The 20,757-nt window shown below is 32.7% G+C and overlaps 1 protein-coding gene across 11 annotated transcripts in view; it reads left to right on the top strand.

Moving 5' to 3' along the window:
• The window catches only part of Scmh1 (Scm polycomb group protein homolog 1), a 187,710-nt gene that overhangs the window by 66,646 nt on the left and 100,307 nt on the right, over nt 1-20,757 (top strand). For 6 of the 11 annotated variants that reach the window (XM_026412897.2, XM_077791071.1, XM_026412906.2 and 3 more), the window contains 2 exons: nt 8,962-9,032; nt 17,589-17,823. In XM_026412897.2, the coding sequence (XP_026268682.2) occupies nt 8,962-9,032; nt 17,589-17,823 (306 nt within the window). Of the gene's footprint in view, nt 1-7,956; nt 8,100-8,961; nt 9,033-17,588; nt 17,824-20,757 lie in introns of all 11 variants that reach the window. The other 5 variants (XM_026412899.2, XM_026412901.2, XM_026412898.2 and 2 more) reach the window with 2 other exon arrangements.

Below are 20,757 nucleotides of genomic sequence, written 5' to 3'. Positions count from 1 at the left end.
ACTGTCATAAACCAGAGTTTGGTGGGATTTGCCCAAAAGAAATTAATTATAAATTGAACTGAAATTAAACCTAAAGATTTTCTAAGTGTATGAACTAAATTAAAACTAAAATATTAAAATGTTATCAGGTAACAAATAAGATTGATACTTCTTTCGGTTTTTATCACTGTGTAGTATACTTCAGGATTAGGATTTGAGTAATAAAACTAATACCAATATTTCTCAATCAGCTTTTGGGTTTTTACATAAACATTAATATTAATTCTTAGAATCCTTTAAAATCTTTTTACATATTACCTTAATGTTGGTATCCTGATACCTTTATGAATTTTTGTTCAATTTTTTTTTTTTTTTTTTTTTTTTTGTGTGTGTGTGTGGTGCTGGGGATTGAACCCAGGGCGTTGTGCATGCAAGGCAAGCATTCTTCCAACTAACTGAGCTATATCCCCAGCCCCCGTTCAGGTATTTTGGTATATTTTGTTACTGTAATTACATGTGTTCAGCCTGTTATTGTCTATTTGCTTTTTCTTGCCTTTTGTTCCTGTAACATGATACTTCCCATTGCCCACTGACACACAGCATAACATAAAGTAGAACACTAAGAGTCAGAACTTCCTGGGTGTGTTGAGAGCCAGCTCTGCCACTTAGTTACTCTTAAATCCTTAGTTTTCTGATTTGTAAAATGGGGTTAATTCCATTCTGCTACTTCACACGTTGTAAAGAAGATGTGCATGAACTAAATCATGCAAAAATCCTTTAAAACTTTCAGATACTGTAGAGGATTGTTTTGACTTTCATTCTGTTCAACGATTTTACTCAGATTTTAAGTCAGATCTTCTGACATTCAAAGTGAAGCATTATGAATGTGAGTGAACTGAAGAAATTAATGAAATTAAAATATGCAGGTAAAAGTACCTGGCACTTTATAAAGAAATGATACTTATTTTTATTGCTCCTTAAAACCTTTTTCAAGATTTCTAAGATGCCAAAAAATAGTGGGAAAATGCTCAGACATAGGAATCATGCAGGACTTGGTTCAAATTCCTGTTCCCCACTTATCAGTTTAGTAACTTTAGGCAAATTATTTAATATTTTTGAGCCCATTTTCTTATCTTTATAATGAGCACAAAACCTGCTTTTCAGGCTGTAGTGAACATGGGAGATGCTGTGCTAGTCTGGCATGCCAAGGGAAGACAGTGATAGCTGCTGCTAGTTTTGTTGCTCATATGAGTAATAATTGTAGTTCAGTGACAGCTTTAGGCATGTAAACAATCTATTTATTGAGAGGGGATTATGAAACATGGATGCTCAATTCACATAAAATATATCAGTTGACAATGATGTTAAAATTTGAAAGTGTAGTTTTCCTCATGAGAGTACTGGTTAGCACAGGCATAGCCTTTGACATGACTTAATACTACATATTTTATTTTTTTTACATCAGGCAGAGAGAACAGCCCCAAATATCAAACAAATAAAATTTAGTAGATCTGTGGAACTTCAGTGTTGGAAATGCTGCTCTGGCCCAGCATTTCAAATTTGACATTTTGAATTTCTTATAAAATGTCTTATCTTGAACTCTACAAGTTGCAGGGGACTTATAGCCTCCTCAGGTAGATTGCTTCATATTAGATAGATATTGGGCAAAAATCTCTTTCTTTGTAATTTATATTAGTCACATTCTAACTTTTAGGGCTGTATGAAACAGGTTTAGCCTATTTTTTATTCACTGGTCTCTTGATTATTAGAAAGCAGTTGTAGGAACTAGTTTGTCACTGCTGCTCTGCCATTTTCCTGGTTTAAGCCACTATCATCTCACACCTAGATTATTAATGGCATAGCTTCCAGCCTCCATACCCTTCCTTCCAGTCCATTGTTCGCCCTGTAGCCAGAATGACTGCACCCCAAGCCCTTCATCACTTTTGCTTCTCATTAACATTGTGTGGGAGGCATTGATATCTGAACAGTGCTTCTATCTACAACTGCTTTCTTAGACTACTTTTTCTTTAAACTTTACCCAGTAAACATACCAAAAAATCCAGTTTGTAGAACTCCTTTTGCTCACCTCCAAGCCTTTATACATGCTTTTATTTTCCTGTCTAAAACAAAGTTTCCTTTCTCTTTGGCTTCTGCTTATCTTTTTACACTGTTACTTAGGATCCTAAAGATGACTTCTTTGCACGTTTCCACAAACCCTCCAGGTGCTCCTATAATACCCACCACCTCTCTAGGTGTAGCCCTTACCATAGCATATTATAGTGGATTGTTTGGCCTCTGTGTCTCACTATAACAAAGCTCTTCAAGGGACAAGGACAATATTTGATCATGATTATGTCTCCAGCACAATACTGTTGATATTTGATAACTGCATGGATGAGAAAATGGCTCTGAGACTTTGCTTTTTTTCTAATGCTAAGTAGTCATGAACTATTCCTTCAGTTGATCCTCAGGTGACTCTTTGCCACAGGTCACCATTTCAACTCTGCTTTGCTGTATCTGTCTCAAAGTAACTCCCAGATGAAATTTATTATCCCACATGTGATTTTACTAGTCCAGTCAAGATTAGGACTATTACTTCTGTGCTGCTTTTCTTTTAATTCATTCAAAAACTTTCACTAAATCTTTATCATTAAGTTTCAAACACTGTATAAAAAAGTGAAGATTTTAAAAATGAATAAATATATTTCCTATCCATAAAGAGCTCACATAAATAATTATAATGATAGGATGTGATGACAGTAGAGGCATAAACAAGATATTATAGAAAATATGGAAATTATAGGATTTGTTCTTGGAATATAAGAAAAGTCAGAGGTTTTGCAAAGAAAGTAACATTTTTACTAAGTGTCATTCAATGGGTAGAGGCGACATGGCAGACATAAGAGGCAAATAAAGCCAAAAGTTGTTTAAGGAAACTCTTAAGTCATATTGTGATTCTGTATCTATGAAGCCTCCCAAATCCAAATCTTTTTCATTTCAGGATACCTGCCTGAACCTATAAAAAGTTTTTAATTTCTTCTCTCTATTAATTTCTTCTTTATTAAATAAAAATAAAGTGACTTTCTTTTTCATCCTTTTTCAAAGAAGAAACCACATGGAAATGTTAGTGGAGCAATATCATAGTTGAACATATTTTTTACCCAATATTCTCCAACCTTTGAGAATTTGATGAAAGACTGTACATATTAAATCACTCTGATTCTTGTGTGCATGTTCTTTTAAAACTAAAACTAGCTGGCAGAAACATATAATAATGAAAAGTGTTGCATTGAAATTAGGAGCTGAGTTTTTACTTGAAACCTTTCTTTTTCAATCAGGGTATTTGATGAGTTCTTGACTTTTAGTTAGGATGTTGTCTCGTATGATTAAAAGGTTACTAATTATATAATTCAGTTTCTATTATTTGTTTTCAGAATTTTTTTTGGATTGGTGTTTTATTTTGAAGTGATCCATTAAAAATATAAAGCTATTAATTTTAAAGGGTTCTGAGCAATGTTTTGAGAAAGAATGACTGTGTATCTTATAGCTTTAGACATTTTTAAATAGCTGGATTTTATTAAAGTTAGGTATGCCACAATTTATAAATCATCTGAAAAGTGCCAAGAAGACATACCATTGAAGGTATGACTTATGAAAAAGACTTGCTGTAGCAGATATTTAAATTGGTTATGAAATGATGTGAAGCTGAGTGCTTCTCATGATGGAATAGACAGGCTAATTAAAGGAACAGAACAGAGTCCAGAAATAGATCTAAGAATACATAAGAAATTAATATAAGATCAAGGTGGCATTTCAAAGAAGTAGGAAGAAGATGATTTATTCAGTAGATGATATTCGAGCACATTTATTGAATATGTGTAAAAAGGGAAAACTAGAACCTTTTCTCATTCATTTCATAAAATAAATTCCAAATACATCAAATACTAAAAAAAAAACGAAACCAGAGAAATCATAGAAACATGGGCTAATATTTTTTATAACATTGAAGTGAGGAAACTATGGTTTGAAAACCAAGAATCCATAAAAGAACAGACTGAGAAACTTAAAGGCAAACCCTACCAAACTGAGACATACATCCTCAGTATAAGGACAGACAGAGGATTAATAGTCTTCATTGACAAAGACCCCTTAGAATCTGTGAGAAAATAAAAAATTAACTCGGGAGAAAAATAACAAAATAAAATGTAAACTAGATGATAACTGTAAAAATAAGAGCTTTAACTTTATTAATCAAAAAACTATAAATAAAAGATAAATAGTACTTTTTTCATTGATAATATTTATCAAAATTATAAAGATTATGCCCACACACAAGAATGGGGTCCTAATTAGAAAAAGATATAGCCTATGCTTGTATAATTTTATGAAAATGGATTCTACTATTATATATAATGAAGAAGAACCAGTTAAATTAATTTAAGTAAAGAAAATATTAACTTTTCCTTAAAAAAAAAAAAACAGTTTTGGAAAGGTGTGGGAAACACACTCTCATGCAGTTCTGATGAGAATAGAAATTTGTATAATCATTCCAGAGACTATTTGGCAACATGTATTATATCAAAATTTAAAATATTCGTATTCTTTGTTCATTAATCCTACTCTGGAGTTTGTCCTAAGAAGATAATCTGAAAAGTATTCAAAGAGTATACACTTAATGAAATAATAGTATTTAACAAAATTTGTTGTTATATAAATTATGGTATATATGAACAGTGGAATATCATTTAAACAGTAATTTTGGAGTAGGATTTTTTTTATCTAAAAATGTTGATTTTCCTTATTGCTCTCAGGCATTTGAATTCTACACTTATGTGGAACAAAGTAGAGATCCTGTAAAAGAATGTGACCAGAATGTCAACTAACAAACATCTTGTTTATTATTTTTCTTCCCCATTAGAGTGTAAGCTCAACATGGACAGAGACTTGCTCTATTGCTCTTGGCCATATATTCTCAGTGCTTAGAGCTAGGGTTAGCATACAATAGATGTTTGATAAATATTTGTTGAATAAAGAAATATTAGAAAAGAGGATTCAAGCATCCAACTAGGTGAACTCCTGTGCTTTACATTTTATAGGCTTCTTATGTCATTTGTGAGAAATTGTCCCTTCATAGTACAGGCCCTATTTTTCTAATGATAAATGTTATTGTAGTGTGGTATGTGTTAGAATTTAGAAAACAATTTCATAAGCATTATTCAGTGATATAAATAAGACGACTGGCTTTTTCTTTTCTGTAATGTCTCAGCTTAGAAAGTTCCTCTGTAGAGCATATGTCCATAACTTCACTAAGATATCTCCTAGTTCATCCCATTGCCTCATTTTATTCCTTTCAAATACTTATTATTTTATTTATTTATGTGTTAATGGTGTCTCATTATATAATAGAATGTAAATTCTATGAGGGTAGGGACCCCAAGCTATACTGCCTCACTCATGGCGGATGTTCAACAAACATCTATTGAATAAATTATTGAAAATGATCAAGTGATAATGTTGAATGCTTTGAATTATAATGTTAGAATAATTGAAAACACTCAAATTATGTGTGTTCACAAAGCATTATACAAAATTAGTTAATATTTATTTTCACAATGATCTCAGACCTCAAGTATGGAACAAATTTCCCTGTACTACATTCTCAAGGCAATCTGTATTACCTCATTAACTTAAATTTGTCTTAATTGTAACAGAATATTTGTTATTACTTTTTTACTATATCTCCTTATCTCTCTGCTGAAATCTCTATAAATTTAGGAACTTTATCCATCTTGTTCCCATAAGATTTAACACAGTTCTTTGTACTTGGAAGGAATTTAAATATTATTAAGTGAAAAATGTATGTGCAATCATACGAGATAGGTATTATCTTTGTTTTTCAGATAAGTAAAGTGAGGTGTGGAAGGATTAAGTAATTTCCCCCAAGATTGTTAGCTATAGAAACAAGACTTAAACCAACATCTTCTGACTTCAAATATCATGTTCTTTCAGCTACACCAATAGTTTCTTTTTTTTTTAACACCAATAGTTTTTATACACAGGTTTTAATTAGAATTACCTAATGAGCCTTTCAAAATACATGTTCTCATGCCACACTTGAACCCTATTCATTGAGAACTTCTGAAGACAGGGTCCTGAACTTTGTTCAAGTGAGTGAAAAAAAATCTATGATTATGGTTTTGGTATCAATTGTTTAGACCATGGATTAGCGAACTATTGTTTGGGGCCAAATCCAGCCCACTGCCCTTTTTTATCAGTAAAGTTTTAATAGAACATAGCCATGCTCATTCATTTACATATTGCTTATGGCTACTATTGCACACAATAGCATAGTAGTTGTGACATAGATTATATGACCTGCAAAGCATAAAATTTTTATTATTTTGTTTTCACCAACTCCTGGTTTATACCTTGCTGTCTATAACATAGTGCTTGCAAATATTTGTGGTAGGCATTGGTAGTAAGTGTTTTCAAGTATTCTTATTGAGTCAATAAGAACTATCTTAATTTGCAGTTTTACTTAGCTTTCTTGCCTCTGTGACCAAAAGACCTGACAAGAATAATTAAAGGAGGAAAATTTTTGTTTGGGGCCCATGGTTTCAGAGCTCTCAGTTCATAGATGGCCAACTCCATTGTTCTGGGCCCAAGATGAGGCAAAATATCACGGCAGACGAGTATGGTGGAGGAAGGCAGTTCAGAACATGAACACCAAGAAGCAGAAAGAGAGCTTCCTTTACCACAGACAAAATATAAACCTTAAATACAAGCCCCCAGTGACCTACTGCCTCCAGCTATAATTATCACCCAGTTAATCCATTCAAGTGGATTAATGCATTGATTAGGTTTAGGCTCTCATAAGCCAATCTTTTCTCCTCTGTACTTTCTTTGCATTGTTTCAACACATGAGATTTGGGGAGACACTTAATATCTAAACCATAACATCTGATTAAGGGACTAAGCTTGAGCAGTCAAGTATAAGAAAAATATCAGTCTAGATATGGTTTAAGCCATCAATCATCATAGTGGATAGACTGCTTTTAATAAAGAAATTATTTTTCATTTAGTTTCTAATAGGATGTTTCCTAAGTGGTGTAATGTCTGAGGTTTCTGGCTTGTATACCAATAGCACAGGAATTGATTCATGTGCTTTGGTAATAGAGAACTATAATTAATATTCTAATTATTGTGGTGTCACTAATGATGTGGTAATTCTTAAAATGAAAGTCTCTTGGGTTCTTCTAGTCAGAATTCAAGCCAATATAAGCAATTAACCAGAACTCATCAAACCTCTAGGCATGTGTTGCCCAATTCATTAGCTCTTAGCCACATATAGATATTTAAATTAAAATTATTTAAAATCAAATAAAATTTAAAACTCAGTTTCTAATCCATACAAACTACATTTCAACTGTTCAGAAATTACATGTATGTATTGCTAATTTACTAGACAGCACAGATACAGAACATTTCTATCAGCACAGAAAGTTATATTGGACATGTTGCTCTAAATAAAAGAGTTTAAGAGTTTCAATTCAGTGAAATGCAAGACATACTATTTAATTTAATTTTTAATTTATAAGGATAGAATAATTATTTGTATGATTTCTTTTTCTAATAGTGAACAGTTATGACATGTATTCAGTTCTTGATTTAGGACCCTCTCAGCTAAGAGCAAATTCTTTATTAAATTCTGATAACCTCTTTAAATCTTGACGTCAGGAAATATCAACTTATTTACCCATGGACTATGTCTGGTCATGATGATTAATCATTGACTAATTCATGAAATGTTTCAGAACTGACTGATTTCTGGCCAAATCTATTTGGCTTAGTTAAGGATGATGGTGGGAAAGGAACCAATTTTAAACAGAAGCTATAAAATCAATAGAGTGTAAAGTCTTGGCATCTTCTTTGGAGTGCTTTAGTTTTCATCATTCAGTGACTCGTTTTTATTCCCAGCATCTAGTGCTTTTTGCATGGCCCAAAGGGGTCCTGTGCTGCTCCACTACAGAGGAAACTTCAAGAAATGCTGGTTTGCTACAGTGTTTTAGCTTGTGAGAGTCTCTGGGACCTTCCCTGCTCCATCATGGGGTCACCTCTAGGTGGGTATTAGGAGGAGATTGGTAATTGGTTTAACCTTTAAATAAATAACTTGGTAATCTTTTTTGGTCCAGTGAAATCTGTATTTAATAGCCTGTCCCTTACCATGTTTTTCTGACCCCAGCATGATGTCACCTTAAAGATTCTCTAGGACAGTGTTCTTTAAACTTTGAAAGACATATTCTTATTTACAGTCATCATAAATGCTTCCCAGGTCCTACTTTCTCTAGATTACCAGACCTTTGTCATTTTGTACCTCAAAGCAATACAGCTGTGACTGGGATGGGAGTGGGGTAGGGATAGGTGAGAGAAAGCCAGTTTAAAGAGTGAGGACTGAAGTATCATCTCACTCCTCTGGCTTCCCCTCCCCTCAAATCCTTTCACCTCATGTCTCCAGATGCCTTTCTTTCATATTCTTTCTAAGCCAAGAAGGTAGAATCCAACCACATTGGGTGTTAAAATCTGTCATTGGCTGTAATAAAGGGCCATTCCAGGAATCAGATTGTTCAGAAGGAATCTCCCCACTCCCTTTCTGTTTCTTCTGTTCTGTTTTCCATGAGCTTCCTGGGCACTTCTTTAAGATAGTTGTATATCTTGCTTTGGAATTTTGGATTACTTTAGAGACTAACATGGAGAACACTTTGGGACATCTTGAAACCATGATTTTATTAAAACATTAATCTAATAAATGATCCATTCATGTCAACTAAATCCCTCTCCCTAATACTCCTTGTAGCCCAAACAGGAAAAAAAATCTTTATGCTCAAAAGAAGTCTGCAAGTGGCTTAATGTTTAGCATAGATTATATCCCAAAAGCATTTTTTAGGAAGTTGACTGTGATAGAGATTTCTATTTCCTTTACAGGTCATTTTACCTGGGACAAATACCTAAAAGAAACATGTTCAGTCCCAGCGCCTGTCCATTGCTTCAAGCAGGTAATTAATTCTCAACATCATTAGTAGGTGGGAGGCAGGTAGTTTGCTTTTTTTTTTCTTTTCTGGTTCCTAAATAAACAAAACTCGAGGCAGAAGCCCTTTGACTGTTCACCTGAGGTCTCCAGAGTAAACTAGTATGGGAGGACCACAACTCAAGAAGTAAAATTTGGTCACTATGAGTTTTAGCAGTAGACATTTTCCCCAACTTCATCCCAAGTAACACCCTTTCCTTCTTCTTCACCTCCTTGAGGACATTCTGTGTTACTGAAAAAAATTGTTATTTTTTACTGTAGCTTTCAATTCAAACAGATAAGAAGGAGACTTACAGCCCTTAGACAGTTCTTGAAAGAGGACCAGTATTCCTTTCTCTGTACTCAATAACTTTGTCACAATCTTATCTTCCTTTAAGAATGTTGACACTGAGTCCCACTGGGAAACATTCGGGAACTAATAAGAGGTCATCCAGAGCTTCCGCCATAGAATTAAATGCTGGAGAAAGCGCACATGTGATGTTGAGTGTGTCAGTATGGATAAAGTTGATAGATGAAAAGGTGTACTTATGCTAAACAGATCTTAACATCAGGAAGTTATTTACATCTGTCTTTCTTTAGCACTCAATGGTTATTTTTCTCTGTCAACATTTCACTTTTAAGTTTTGAGTTTTATTTTCTAAGTGAAAATATAAATTTAGGACCTGCTTATTTAAAATAATAGGGGCTGAATTCTTATTTTTACCTGAAACATTTTCTTAAAGTCATATTGTAAACAATAGTTTTCAAGTCACTGCAGAAAGGGTAATAAACAGTGATCTTTGAGAGATGGACAACACATGAATTGAGCCCTGTGTGATATCCCAGCTTACTGTGTTAAGAGAGTTTCCAGATCATGGCTCAAGAAGAGGAGCCCAGGTTGATACAGCAGATTTCCTAATTTGAGGAGATGGAACTGGGAGTGAAGGAACAACAAATTGTCTAGAATTTGCAGATTAAAGTACCCAAGAAGAGAGAACTTCACAGGAAGAAAACTACAAAAATCTACAGAGAGTCCTTTTCAACTACTCAGGAAAGTTCTACTGTCCAGTATATACATATGAGGAAACTACTTAAAGTCAAAGGAAAATCTATCTGACAGAATTAGAAGGAATAGAGCCTAACAGGACTTGGAATCATTTCTCTTTTTTTAATATTTTTTTTTAGTTGTAGTTGGATACAATATCTTTATTTATTTATATGTGGTGTTGTCCAGTGCCTTACAAGTGTGAGGCAGACGCTTTACCAATGAGCTACAGCCCCAGCCCTGGAATCATTTCTGATTCCATCTACTCTACTGGAAAAAAAATTCTTAATTCATTGGGTATTGAGTTAGAATGCCCAGGAAATCTTGATTAGTAGCAATTGTGTTGATAATGAGCCATAGCCTGAGCACTGTTGCAGACTTGCCTAATAAATTATAAAATTAACACTCAAAAGGATTAAGTTATTCTCATGTAGCAGCATCTGGGAACAAAGCACAAGCAAATTTAAAGAAATGCAAAAATATCCATTACAATACCTGGCATCCATTCGTAGATTACAAGGCATGCAAAGAGGCAGGAAAATGCAATCAATATTAAAGAGAATAATCAATTGATTGGAACTAACTCAGGACCTACACCGATCATAGAATAGAAAACAAACACACTAATTATTCTAATTTATTGACATACATAATTTAAGCAGAAAAATAGAAGATATAAAAAAGACTTAAATTATACTGCTCTATGTGAAGGAAAAATATACTGGGTAATATTAATGGCAGAAGAAAGATTAGTAAATTTGAAATAATCCAAACTGAAATGCAAAAATAAAATGGAGAAATAAAAAGAAAGACCAGTGAATGGCGGGATAACTTCAAGAGGCCAAATAGACATGTAATTGGAGTTTCCAAAGAAGAAAGTATTTTTCAAAAAATGAGGAAAATTGTAATTATACAAATTCAAGAAGCTCAGTGAATCCCAAAAATAAGAAACAAGAAAAAAAAACTACACGAAAGCATGTCATAATTACATTATACAAAGTCATTGATATGGAAGACCTAAAAGTATCCAGAGAAAAAAGATATTTTCCATATTACTAATATAAGGATAACATTGAATTTCTTGTTAGAAATAATGCAAGCAAGAACAAAGTTGAGTAGCATTCTCAAAATACTGGAGGAAGCACCATCAACCTAGAATACTATGCCCAGCAAAAAAAAAAAAAAAAGAAGATATTTTCAGATAAACAAAAGCTGAAAAAAATTAATCATTAGCAGACTCACATTACCAGAAATGTTAAAGGAAAAATCCAAAAGGAAAGTCATACCAGATGGAATAACAGATCTATGCAAAGGAATGAAGGTCACTGGAAATTATAATAACAAGAATAAATAGCCAGGTGTGGTTAGTACATGCCAGTAATCTCAACAGCTCAGGAGGCTGGGTCATGAGGATCACGAGTTCAAAGCTAGCCTCAGCAAAAATAAAGCATTAAGCAACTCAGACAGACCCTGTCTCTAAATAAAATACAAAATAGGGCTGGGGATGTGGCTTAGCAGATGAGTGCCCCTGAATTCAATCCCTGGTACCAAAAAAAAAAAAAAAAAGTAAATATTTTTTCTTAATATTTAAATGTCTATGAAATGTATTTGGTGTGTAAACAATTATAAGTATTTATTTGGGGGATTACATATATGTGTAAAATGTATGTAGCAATAGTATAAGGGCAGAAAAGGAGAAATCTAAGTGTAGATATACCATAAGTTTCTAATATATAAAAGCAGTATAATATTACTTAAAGATAACCTATATAAAGTTATTTACTATAAACCCTAGAAAAAATATTAAAATAATTTAAAACAAATAGCAATATAGTATATTTGAGCCCAGACTTATCAGGAATCAAATGAAATATAAAAGGTCTAAACATTCCATTAAAAGGCTAAGATTGGCACATTGACAATTTATTTGTATACTGTCTTCAAGAAAAATTATACTTCAAATATAAAGACAATAGGTTAAAAGTAAAAGGATGAAAGATGATATATCATGCTAATATTAGCCATAATGTATGACCATAATATAGCTGAAATGAGTATATTAATCTCAAAGTATATTTCAGAGAAAATATTACCAAAACAAAGAAGGTAATTTCATAGTGATAAAGGGGTCTTACACTACTTACATGAAGCAAAAGTTGATGGAATATAAGGAGAAATGGATAAATCCAAAACATGTCTATACTTAGACTTTTAATACTCTTTCTATAATAAAAGAACAAGTTGACAAAAAAGTGAGCATATAGTAATTTTGAACATTACTGTTGATTAATTTGACCCACTTGACTCACATACTCTCCAACATTAATATAGCACACTTAATTGTCAAGTGCATGCAGATCCTTTATCAAATTAGGCCATATTATGAGCCATAAAATAAAGCTTGAGAAATTTTAAAGGATTTAAGCAGTACAAAGTATGTTCTATGATTATAGTTGGATTAATTTTTTTTAAAGCCAAAGCAGAAAATTACGTGGAAAATCTCCAAACATTTGGACCCTAAATAACACATTTCTGAATACCTTATGAGTGCTGAGAAGCCAAAAGGTACATTAAAAAGTATTTTTAAATGAATGAAAATGAAAACAGAACATTTCAGAATTTGTGGAATGCTACTAAAGCAGTACTTGGGAAATTTTATAGCACCGAGTTCTTTTATTTGAAAAAAGAAAGGTTTTAATTAATGACCCCCTCTTCCACTTCAGAAAATTAGGGGGAAAAAAGAGCAAGTTAACTCTGAAGTAAGCAAAGGACAGGAAACATTAATTATTAGAGTATAAATCAACAAAAGACAGAACATTTTTTAAATAATAAAATCATCAAAACCAAAGCTGGTGCTTTGCAAAGATTAATAACACTGATAAACCTCTAGCCAGAGTTACCAAGAGTAAAGGAAAGATGATGCAAATAACTATTATCTGAAATTAGAGAAGTTATATTGCTGTGAAGTTAAAGGTATTCAAAACAAATTATGCCTTTAAATTAATAACTAAAGTGAAATTGATAATTTCCATGAATGACACAAATTACCAAATCTCAGTCAAGATCATAGAAAACCTGAATTTCTGCTATAGAAATTGAATTTGTGGTTAAAGGCTTTCTCACAAAGATGATTCCAGGCCTCAGTGACTTCTCTGGTGACTTGTTTCAAATATTTAAGGAAAAATATTACAAAGTCTACACAGACTGTCTCAGAAGATTTTCGGCAAGGGGATACCTTCAACTCTATGAGATGAACATTTCTGCTGCCCAAACCATAAAATAGCATGGAAAGAAAACTATACAGCAATATCCCATGAATACAAGCAAAAATCCTAAACAAAATTTTAGGAAAAAGAATATAACAGTATATAAAAATAATAACTCATCATGATCAAGTGGGATCCTAGGAATACAAGGTTGGTTTAAATTTCAAAAATCAATGTAATTTGTCATATGAACACACTAAGGAAGAAGAAAATGTATAGTCATTTCAATAGATGCATTAAAAGCTTTAGACAAAAATCCAATGTCAGTTACTAATAAAAATTCTCAACAAACTAGAAACAGAAGGGAATTTCCTAAGTTAAAGGGCATTTATGAACAATCTACAAATGACATCAGACTTAATGATAAGGATTAAATGTTTTTACCTTAAGATCAAGACAAGGCTGTCTACTTTTGCCACTTCTATTCAGTATTATCTTACCAAAGCACATAGTTCAGAAGAATAAATAAATGGGTTAAAAGATTAGGACAAACACAAAAGAAAATATATAGAGGGCAAATAAGCACATGAATAGAAATGCTCAATTCCATTATTTTATCAGGGAAATGAAAATAAAAGTGAATAATATACTATCCCTATGGGTTTATTTAAATGGCAAATAGTGGAAAGATTGTAAAGCAAATGGAATTTTCATGTACTGCTAATGAAAATGTAAAATGGTTTACCTACTTTGGAAAATAGTTTGGCAGAAAAGCATCATCACACTACTGAGCTAAAGAATGTACTAAAAAACTGGGAATTGGATAATAATACATTCTTAGCTTTAAAAAATTATATCTCAAAGATAAAGCCAGCATTCTACTCTATTGTTTAAAATAATCCAATAGAATATATAACAGAAGAAAAATTACCATTTATAATAGTAGCCAAAGAGGGAAGGAGGAGAACTAACAAATATGCAAAACTTACACAGAGAGAGCTTTAGCTTTATACCTTTCCAAAGGTATAATCCATAAAAAAATTAAAAATTCATGGAGTGGACTTTTTCAGAATTAAAGACTTCTGATCTCCAAAAGATACTTGTAAGAGAATTAAAAATACAGGTCACAGCCTAGGAGAATATACTTGTAAATCACATAGCTGACAACAATTCTCCCCAGATTGATTTATAGATTCTGTCATAATCACAGGTGCTTTTTTTGCAGCGGGGTGGGCACAAATTAACAAATTGATCCTAAAATTCAAGTAGAAATACAGGAGACCCAGAATAGCCAAACAGTCTTGAAGAGGGGAAACAAGTGGAGAACTCATATTTCCTGATTTCAAAACTTACTACAAGGCTGCAGTTCTCAAAGCATTGTGGTTCCGACATAAAGAGAGAGATATAAATTTTTGGACTAGAATTTAGAGTCAAGAAATGGACCCATCAATTTATTGTCAATTGATTTTCAATAAGGGTGCCAACATAGTTCTTTCAAATTTTCAAAAACCAGCACAAGAACAGCTGGAAATCCCCTTTCCCCTTCTGTACCATATTAAAAAAAAAAAATGAACTCCAAATGGATCACAAACCTAAATGTAAAATCTAAAACTAAAAAACTCTTAGAACACATCAGAGTAAATCTTCATGACCTTGGCTTAGGTTATAGTTCCTTAGATATGGCACCCAAAACACAAATAACAAAAGAGAAAATAGATACATGGATTCCAAGGACACCATTGGGAAAATGAAAAGGTAGCACAAAATGGGAGAAAATATTTACAAATCCTATATCTCATAAGTGACTTGTATCACAAATACTTTAAAAATCTTTTTTAAAAACTCATCAATAAAAATACAACACAATTTTTAAATGGGCAAGGAATTTGAATGTATATTTCTCCATATAAAATGACCAATAAGTACATGACAGAAATTCACTATCATTATCTCTAGAGAAATGTAAATCAGAATTGTAGTGATACCACTTCACATCCACTAGATGACAAAAAATTTTAAAACAGACAATAACAAGGTTGGTAAAGATCTAAAGATATTGGAATGCTTGTTCATTGGTGCAGAAATTATAAAATCCTATATCCACCTTAGAAAACAGTTAAGAGTTTACTCAAAATGTTAAATGTAGAGTTACCACATTACCTAGCAATCCCACTCATAAGTATATACCTAAGAGAATGGAAAATACAGGTCTACTCAAAATGTATCATAAGTGTTCGCCACATTATTATAATAACCAAAAAGGGGAACAATCCAAATGTTCATCAGCTGATAAATTAGTAGCGTAGTATATCCATACAATGGAATATTATTCAGCAGTGAAAAGGAATGCAGTACTGTTACATCCTATAACATGAATGAACCTTGCTAAGTGAAAGAAACCATTCATATATTGTTCACATATTATGTAATTCCATCTGTATAAAATTCCAGAATAGACAAATCTACTGTAACAAAAATCGTATTCATAGTTTCTAGGGACTAAAATGAGAGGGGAATAGAGAGTACCTCCTAAAATAAGTACAGGGTTTCTTTTGGACATTGATGAACTTGTTATAAAATTAGATAGGTATAATGTTTGTATGACTCTGTGACTATATTAAAAATCATTGAATGCATACCTGAAAAGTATTCATTTTCTCATGTGTGAGTTAAACATATACCTAACATATGATCCAGCCATTCTTCTCTTAGATTACTATGCAAAAGAAAAGAAAGTCAGTTGGCCCTCCATCTGTGGATTCAACCAACCCCAAATCAAAAATATTTGGGGAAAAATGTGTCTCTGCTGAACACGTACAGTTTTTTTCCTTATCATTATTTCCTATACAATACAGTACAATAATTATTTACATAGAACTTATGTTTTATTAGGTACTATAAGAAATCCAGAGATAGTTTAAAGTATACAGGAAGATATGCATAAGTTTTATGCAAATACTACACCACTTTATATCAAGTCTATTTTGCAGAATTAAGCATCTGCAGATTTTGGAATTCCTAGGGCATCCTAGAATTAATACCACAGATACCAATCAACAACAGTACATTTTCATATAAAGATTTGTATATAAATGTCTATATAGCAGCTTCATTTGTAATTGACAAAAACTGGCAACAAACTAAATGACCAGCATCATGGTATACCACTTACCAATAAAAAGAAATGAATTTCAGATTGAGTAACAGATTTTGGAATATTTGCATATTATATAATGAGATATCTTAGGGATATGACCCAAATCTAAACCCAAAGTTCATTTATCAAATATGTACTTTATACCCATGTCCTAAAGGTAATTTAATACAGTATTTTTAGTGCACCTGTGTTTTAACTGCAACCCATCACATGAGGCCAGGTGTGGAATTTTCCATTTGTATCATCATGTCAGTGCTCCAAAAGTTTCAGATTTTGTAGAATTTTGGATTTCAGACTTTCCAATTAGGGATACTCAACCTGTATTGATATATTCAACAATATGGGTAAATGTCAGAATAAGTGTGCTGAGTGAAAGAAGCTAGACATGTCATGTATTTCCTGTATGATTCCATCTAATAAAAGATGCAAATCAATCTATAGTGATAGAAAGTAGATCAGTGGTTGCTAGGCATGGGAATCTGGAAAGACTCAGGAAAAGGTGTTACAAAGGAGCATATGCGATCCTGACGGTCATGGCCTTGTGCATTACTTTGATTGTGGTAATACTTTCATGGGTGTATATGGTGTCGTAGGTATGTACACAATGTCAAGACTTATAAAGTATATAGTTTGTTGTTTGTAAATTATGAGTTGATTTATAACTTAATTTCAATTTTTTTAAAAAAAATATTAATTCCCAATAGTCTGTGTGGTAGATATATAGACCACTATACTGAATATTCCGTGAAGAGACATTAAAGATATAGTAGTTTAATGTGATTTAGTGTTCTTGAAAAGAAAGTGTTATACCAGAAGGGGTAGGGTGTTGGAAAAGGTAGAATGAGAAAATATTTAAATAACTGGACTATATGAAACATTCTTGTCCTTTTTTCACTACTATAAATTAATATTTGATGCTTAATAGGAAAGTAATTTTCCCCTTCACCTTCTTTCTTTGTGTTTCTTTGTGTGAAACCTTTCCTAAGTGTTAGAGAATAACTCAGACAAGTTGTCCCTGGGCCAGTTATAAGCAATTTGAGTCCAAAGCATATATTTTCAGGTTCCATCTCTTAACATCCTTATTGAAAATGCGGCTTACTTTTAGTCTTCTTAATCCTCATGACTTGTTCTCCTCAGTCCTACACACCTCCAAGCAACGAGTTCAAGATCAGCATGAAATTGGAAGCACAGGACCCCAGGAACACCACATCCACATGTATTGCCACAGTAGTTGGACTGACAGGTGCCCGCCTCCGCCTGCGCCTTGATGGTAGTGACAACAAGAATGACTTCTGGCGGCTGGTTGACTCAGCTGAAATCCAGCCTGTTGGGAACTGTGAGAAGAATGGGGGTATGCTACAGCCACCTCTGGGTGAGTAACTAGAACACAGGATTTCCCTAGCCCATCAGTTAGGTTCCAGAAATTGTACTCTTATCATGGAAAGCTTACAATCTCCTCCTATTCCTTCTTTTTCACATGGTCTCCTCAAAAGGCCCATCCAAAATGAAACAGTCTGCAAATCTGGACATTTCTTTCTCTACATTAGTTTATGATAGCCAAGCTTCTCTCAAATTCTTCCTTTTCCTAACAAAAAACCACATTCTTCATCCTTTTTTGTCAGGGCCCTTTATTCCAAGAGAGAAAGTGGAAGGCAGTTTTTCCATTTAATCTTCTCCAAAAAAAAAAAAAGTTACACACATAAACACACACATGCACACGTACACACACACACACAAACACACACACGCACATGCACACACCATGAAGATTTCACCAAATCCTATGACAAGTAGTGAAAGAAAAATCTCCAGTAGAACTGATGACTACTATAAGGGTCCCTTATTTCCTCTCCTCCAGGTTTTCACTTGGTACTTTGAATTTTCTCATTTTGAATCCATTATTAAGAAAATCCATTGCTTCATTTAAATTAATAACCCCACCAAATTTTTCTCTTCCAGATTGAATTTACTTTTTTGCTTCAATATATATGAAAGATTCAGCTCAGCTCATCAATTACTATCATATTATCAATCACTACTGCACCAAGTTTTGGAGAGAGATGGACTTTAGAACCTGTTGCCCTCAAGAAGCTGAACTAGCTTAATCTAGTCGAATTATATTATTCTGTCTGATTAGATTAACTTGAGCTCCCCATGTGCTTGTTTAACATTTTCTCCCATTTAAAAAAATTATTTATAATATAAAGTTTCAAATATATGCAAAAGTAAATAATACAGTGAATGTCCATATCATTTAACATGGTTCTCTCTCCTCTATTTCCTAGATTGGTGCTAGATCTAGAGATTTTCTCAGATTCATGTTTTATTTTTCTGTAAGAATATTTCACTGATGGTGGTGTTTACTTCTATGCGGAAGCATGTGTGGTCTGATTGTCTCTTTTTTTTTTTATCATGTAGCAGCCATTGATGTTCATGGTTTAGATCAAGAGTTAACAGATTTTCTCAGTGGGTTAAATAGTAAATATTTCAGGCTTGTAGATCTTTTATAGCTACTATTCTTTGTCCTTTTAAGTGTGAAAGCATCCATGAATAATACAAAATAAATTAATAGGCAGGGCTGTTATCAAGCCTGCTGACTATATTTGCTAACCCCCTAGTTTAGATATATAAATTCATTATGGTTGCAAAGTGGAAAACTTTAATCCTGCCATATTCTACACAAATAAAATGAAATATATCTATTAAAATAAACTTTTATCCGTGGGCTAGGGTTGTGGCTCAGAGGTGGAGTGCTTGTTTATCATGTGTGAGGCACTGGGTTTGATCCTCAGCACCACATAAAAATAAAAGATAAAGGTGTTGTGTCTACCTACAACTAAATAAATGTTTTAAAAAGTAAATAAACTTTCATCTGGACTTTCTCACTGCCTGCAGTTCCTGTAGCTCATTAAGACTTACAAAGGAGAATGGGTGCCAAGTTTTACAAATATATAAATCAAGGTTATACATGGATTACAGGGCTTGGGAGGGCTGATTCCAAAGCATGTTATATTTGTTCTTATAAAGGGAGCTAACAAAATTGACATAAATTAGGAAAATAAAATAATTTTTTATCAATTCTTTGGTTATCTTGCAATGATATAATTCATACAGGATTATTTTCTATATCTATTTTTAAAATTATGATTTGATTTACTAGCACACTCCAAAAGTATTTAATAAATGTAGTTGTTATTGTTTATCATAAAATTGTGATATTTTGATTCATCATACTAAAAGTCCGTATTGATACTTGAATTGTCCCATTTGGGGACAGTAGAAGCCTCATCAGATTGTCTCCTTATTCTTACATATATTAGTAATATTTGTAGCTATTGTGAACTTTTGAAATTTCAAAATGTTCCACATTCATCTTGTACATTTTCCACCCTGGGATAGAAGGAGATATTTCTTCTAGGTATCTAAATTTTTTTCAGTGATAAGTGGGATTTAGTGATCATAATCTGAGCACTATAGCACACAGTACTACTAGGGTGGTCACTCTTTCTTCGTTTTTTTGTTAAAGAGGGGCAGGGCATTGCGATTTCATATTAATACTTCCCACTAAAATTCAGAACAGTGGTATTTATGCCTATTTCATCTCTACCATCTTGAATCTGTATCTCCCTTATACCACAACAAACCCTCATTCTCCACATGAACAAATTAACTCATTTGCTTCATTCCACAATACACATATAACAGTTTCAGGCTAGTTATCAACACTATCACCATTATGATTATTGGTAGTGTTTGAGTTATTTGCATTTTTTTCTTACCTTCAAAGGAAATATAGGAAATAACATAAGATCTTATGGATTACCTTTTTTTCTGGATGGTTCTGCCACCAACTTGATAATTCAGATTCATTTGTTTTATTTATTTATTTTTTGAGGAATTGCATTTTAAAAATTAATTTCACTTTATAAATACATTAAATATATTCATTTTAAAAGCAAATTTTATAAAACAAGAGAATAAATCCCCTTCACCCTTTTCTTTCCTTCTTCCATATATAACTGCTCAATTTTATTATTTATCCTTACATTTTGAAAGAGGGAAACAGATTTGAAAGAGGCAAATTTCAAAAACATATTTTGAAATTTATATGTGTATAAATACACAATGTATACATATCAATATATATTTATATGTGTATATACACACATACTTGCCTATAAATACTGACACAAATGATTGCATACTTTACCTACTTTTCTCAACCTTGCTTTTTTCATTTATTGATATGTTCTAAAGATGGCTTCAGAATAGTGTGGAGATATTTCTCATTCCTTTTTACAACTGC

The sequence above is a fragment of the Urocitellus parryii genome, chromosome 11 (assembly GCF_045843805.1).
Source record: "Urocitellus parryii isolate mUroPar1 chromosome 11, mUroPar1.hap1, whole genome shotgun sequence".
In the NCBI taxonomy this organism is placed as follows: domain Eukaryota; kingdom Metazoa; phylum Chordata; class Mammalia; order Rodentia; family Sciuridae; genus Urocitellus; species Urocitellus parryii.
This window is presented reverse-complemented; position numbering and strand designations above follow the sequence as displayed.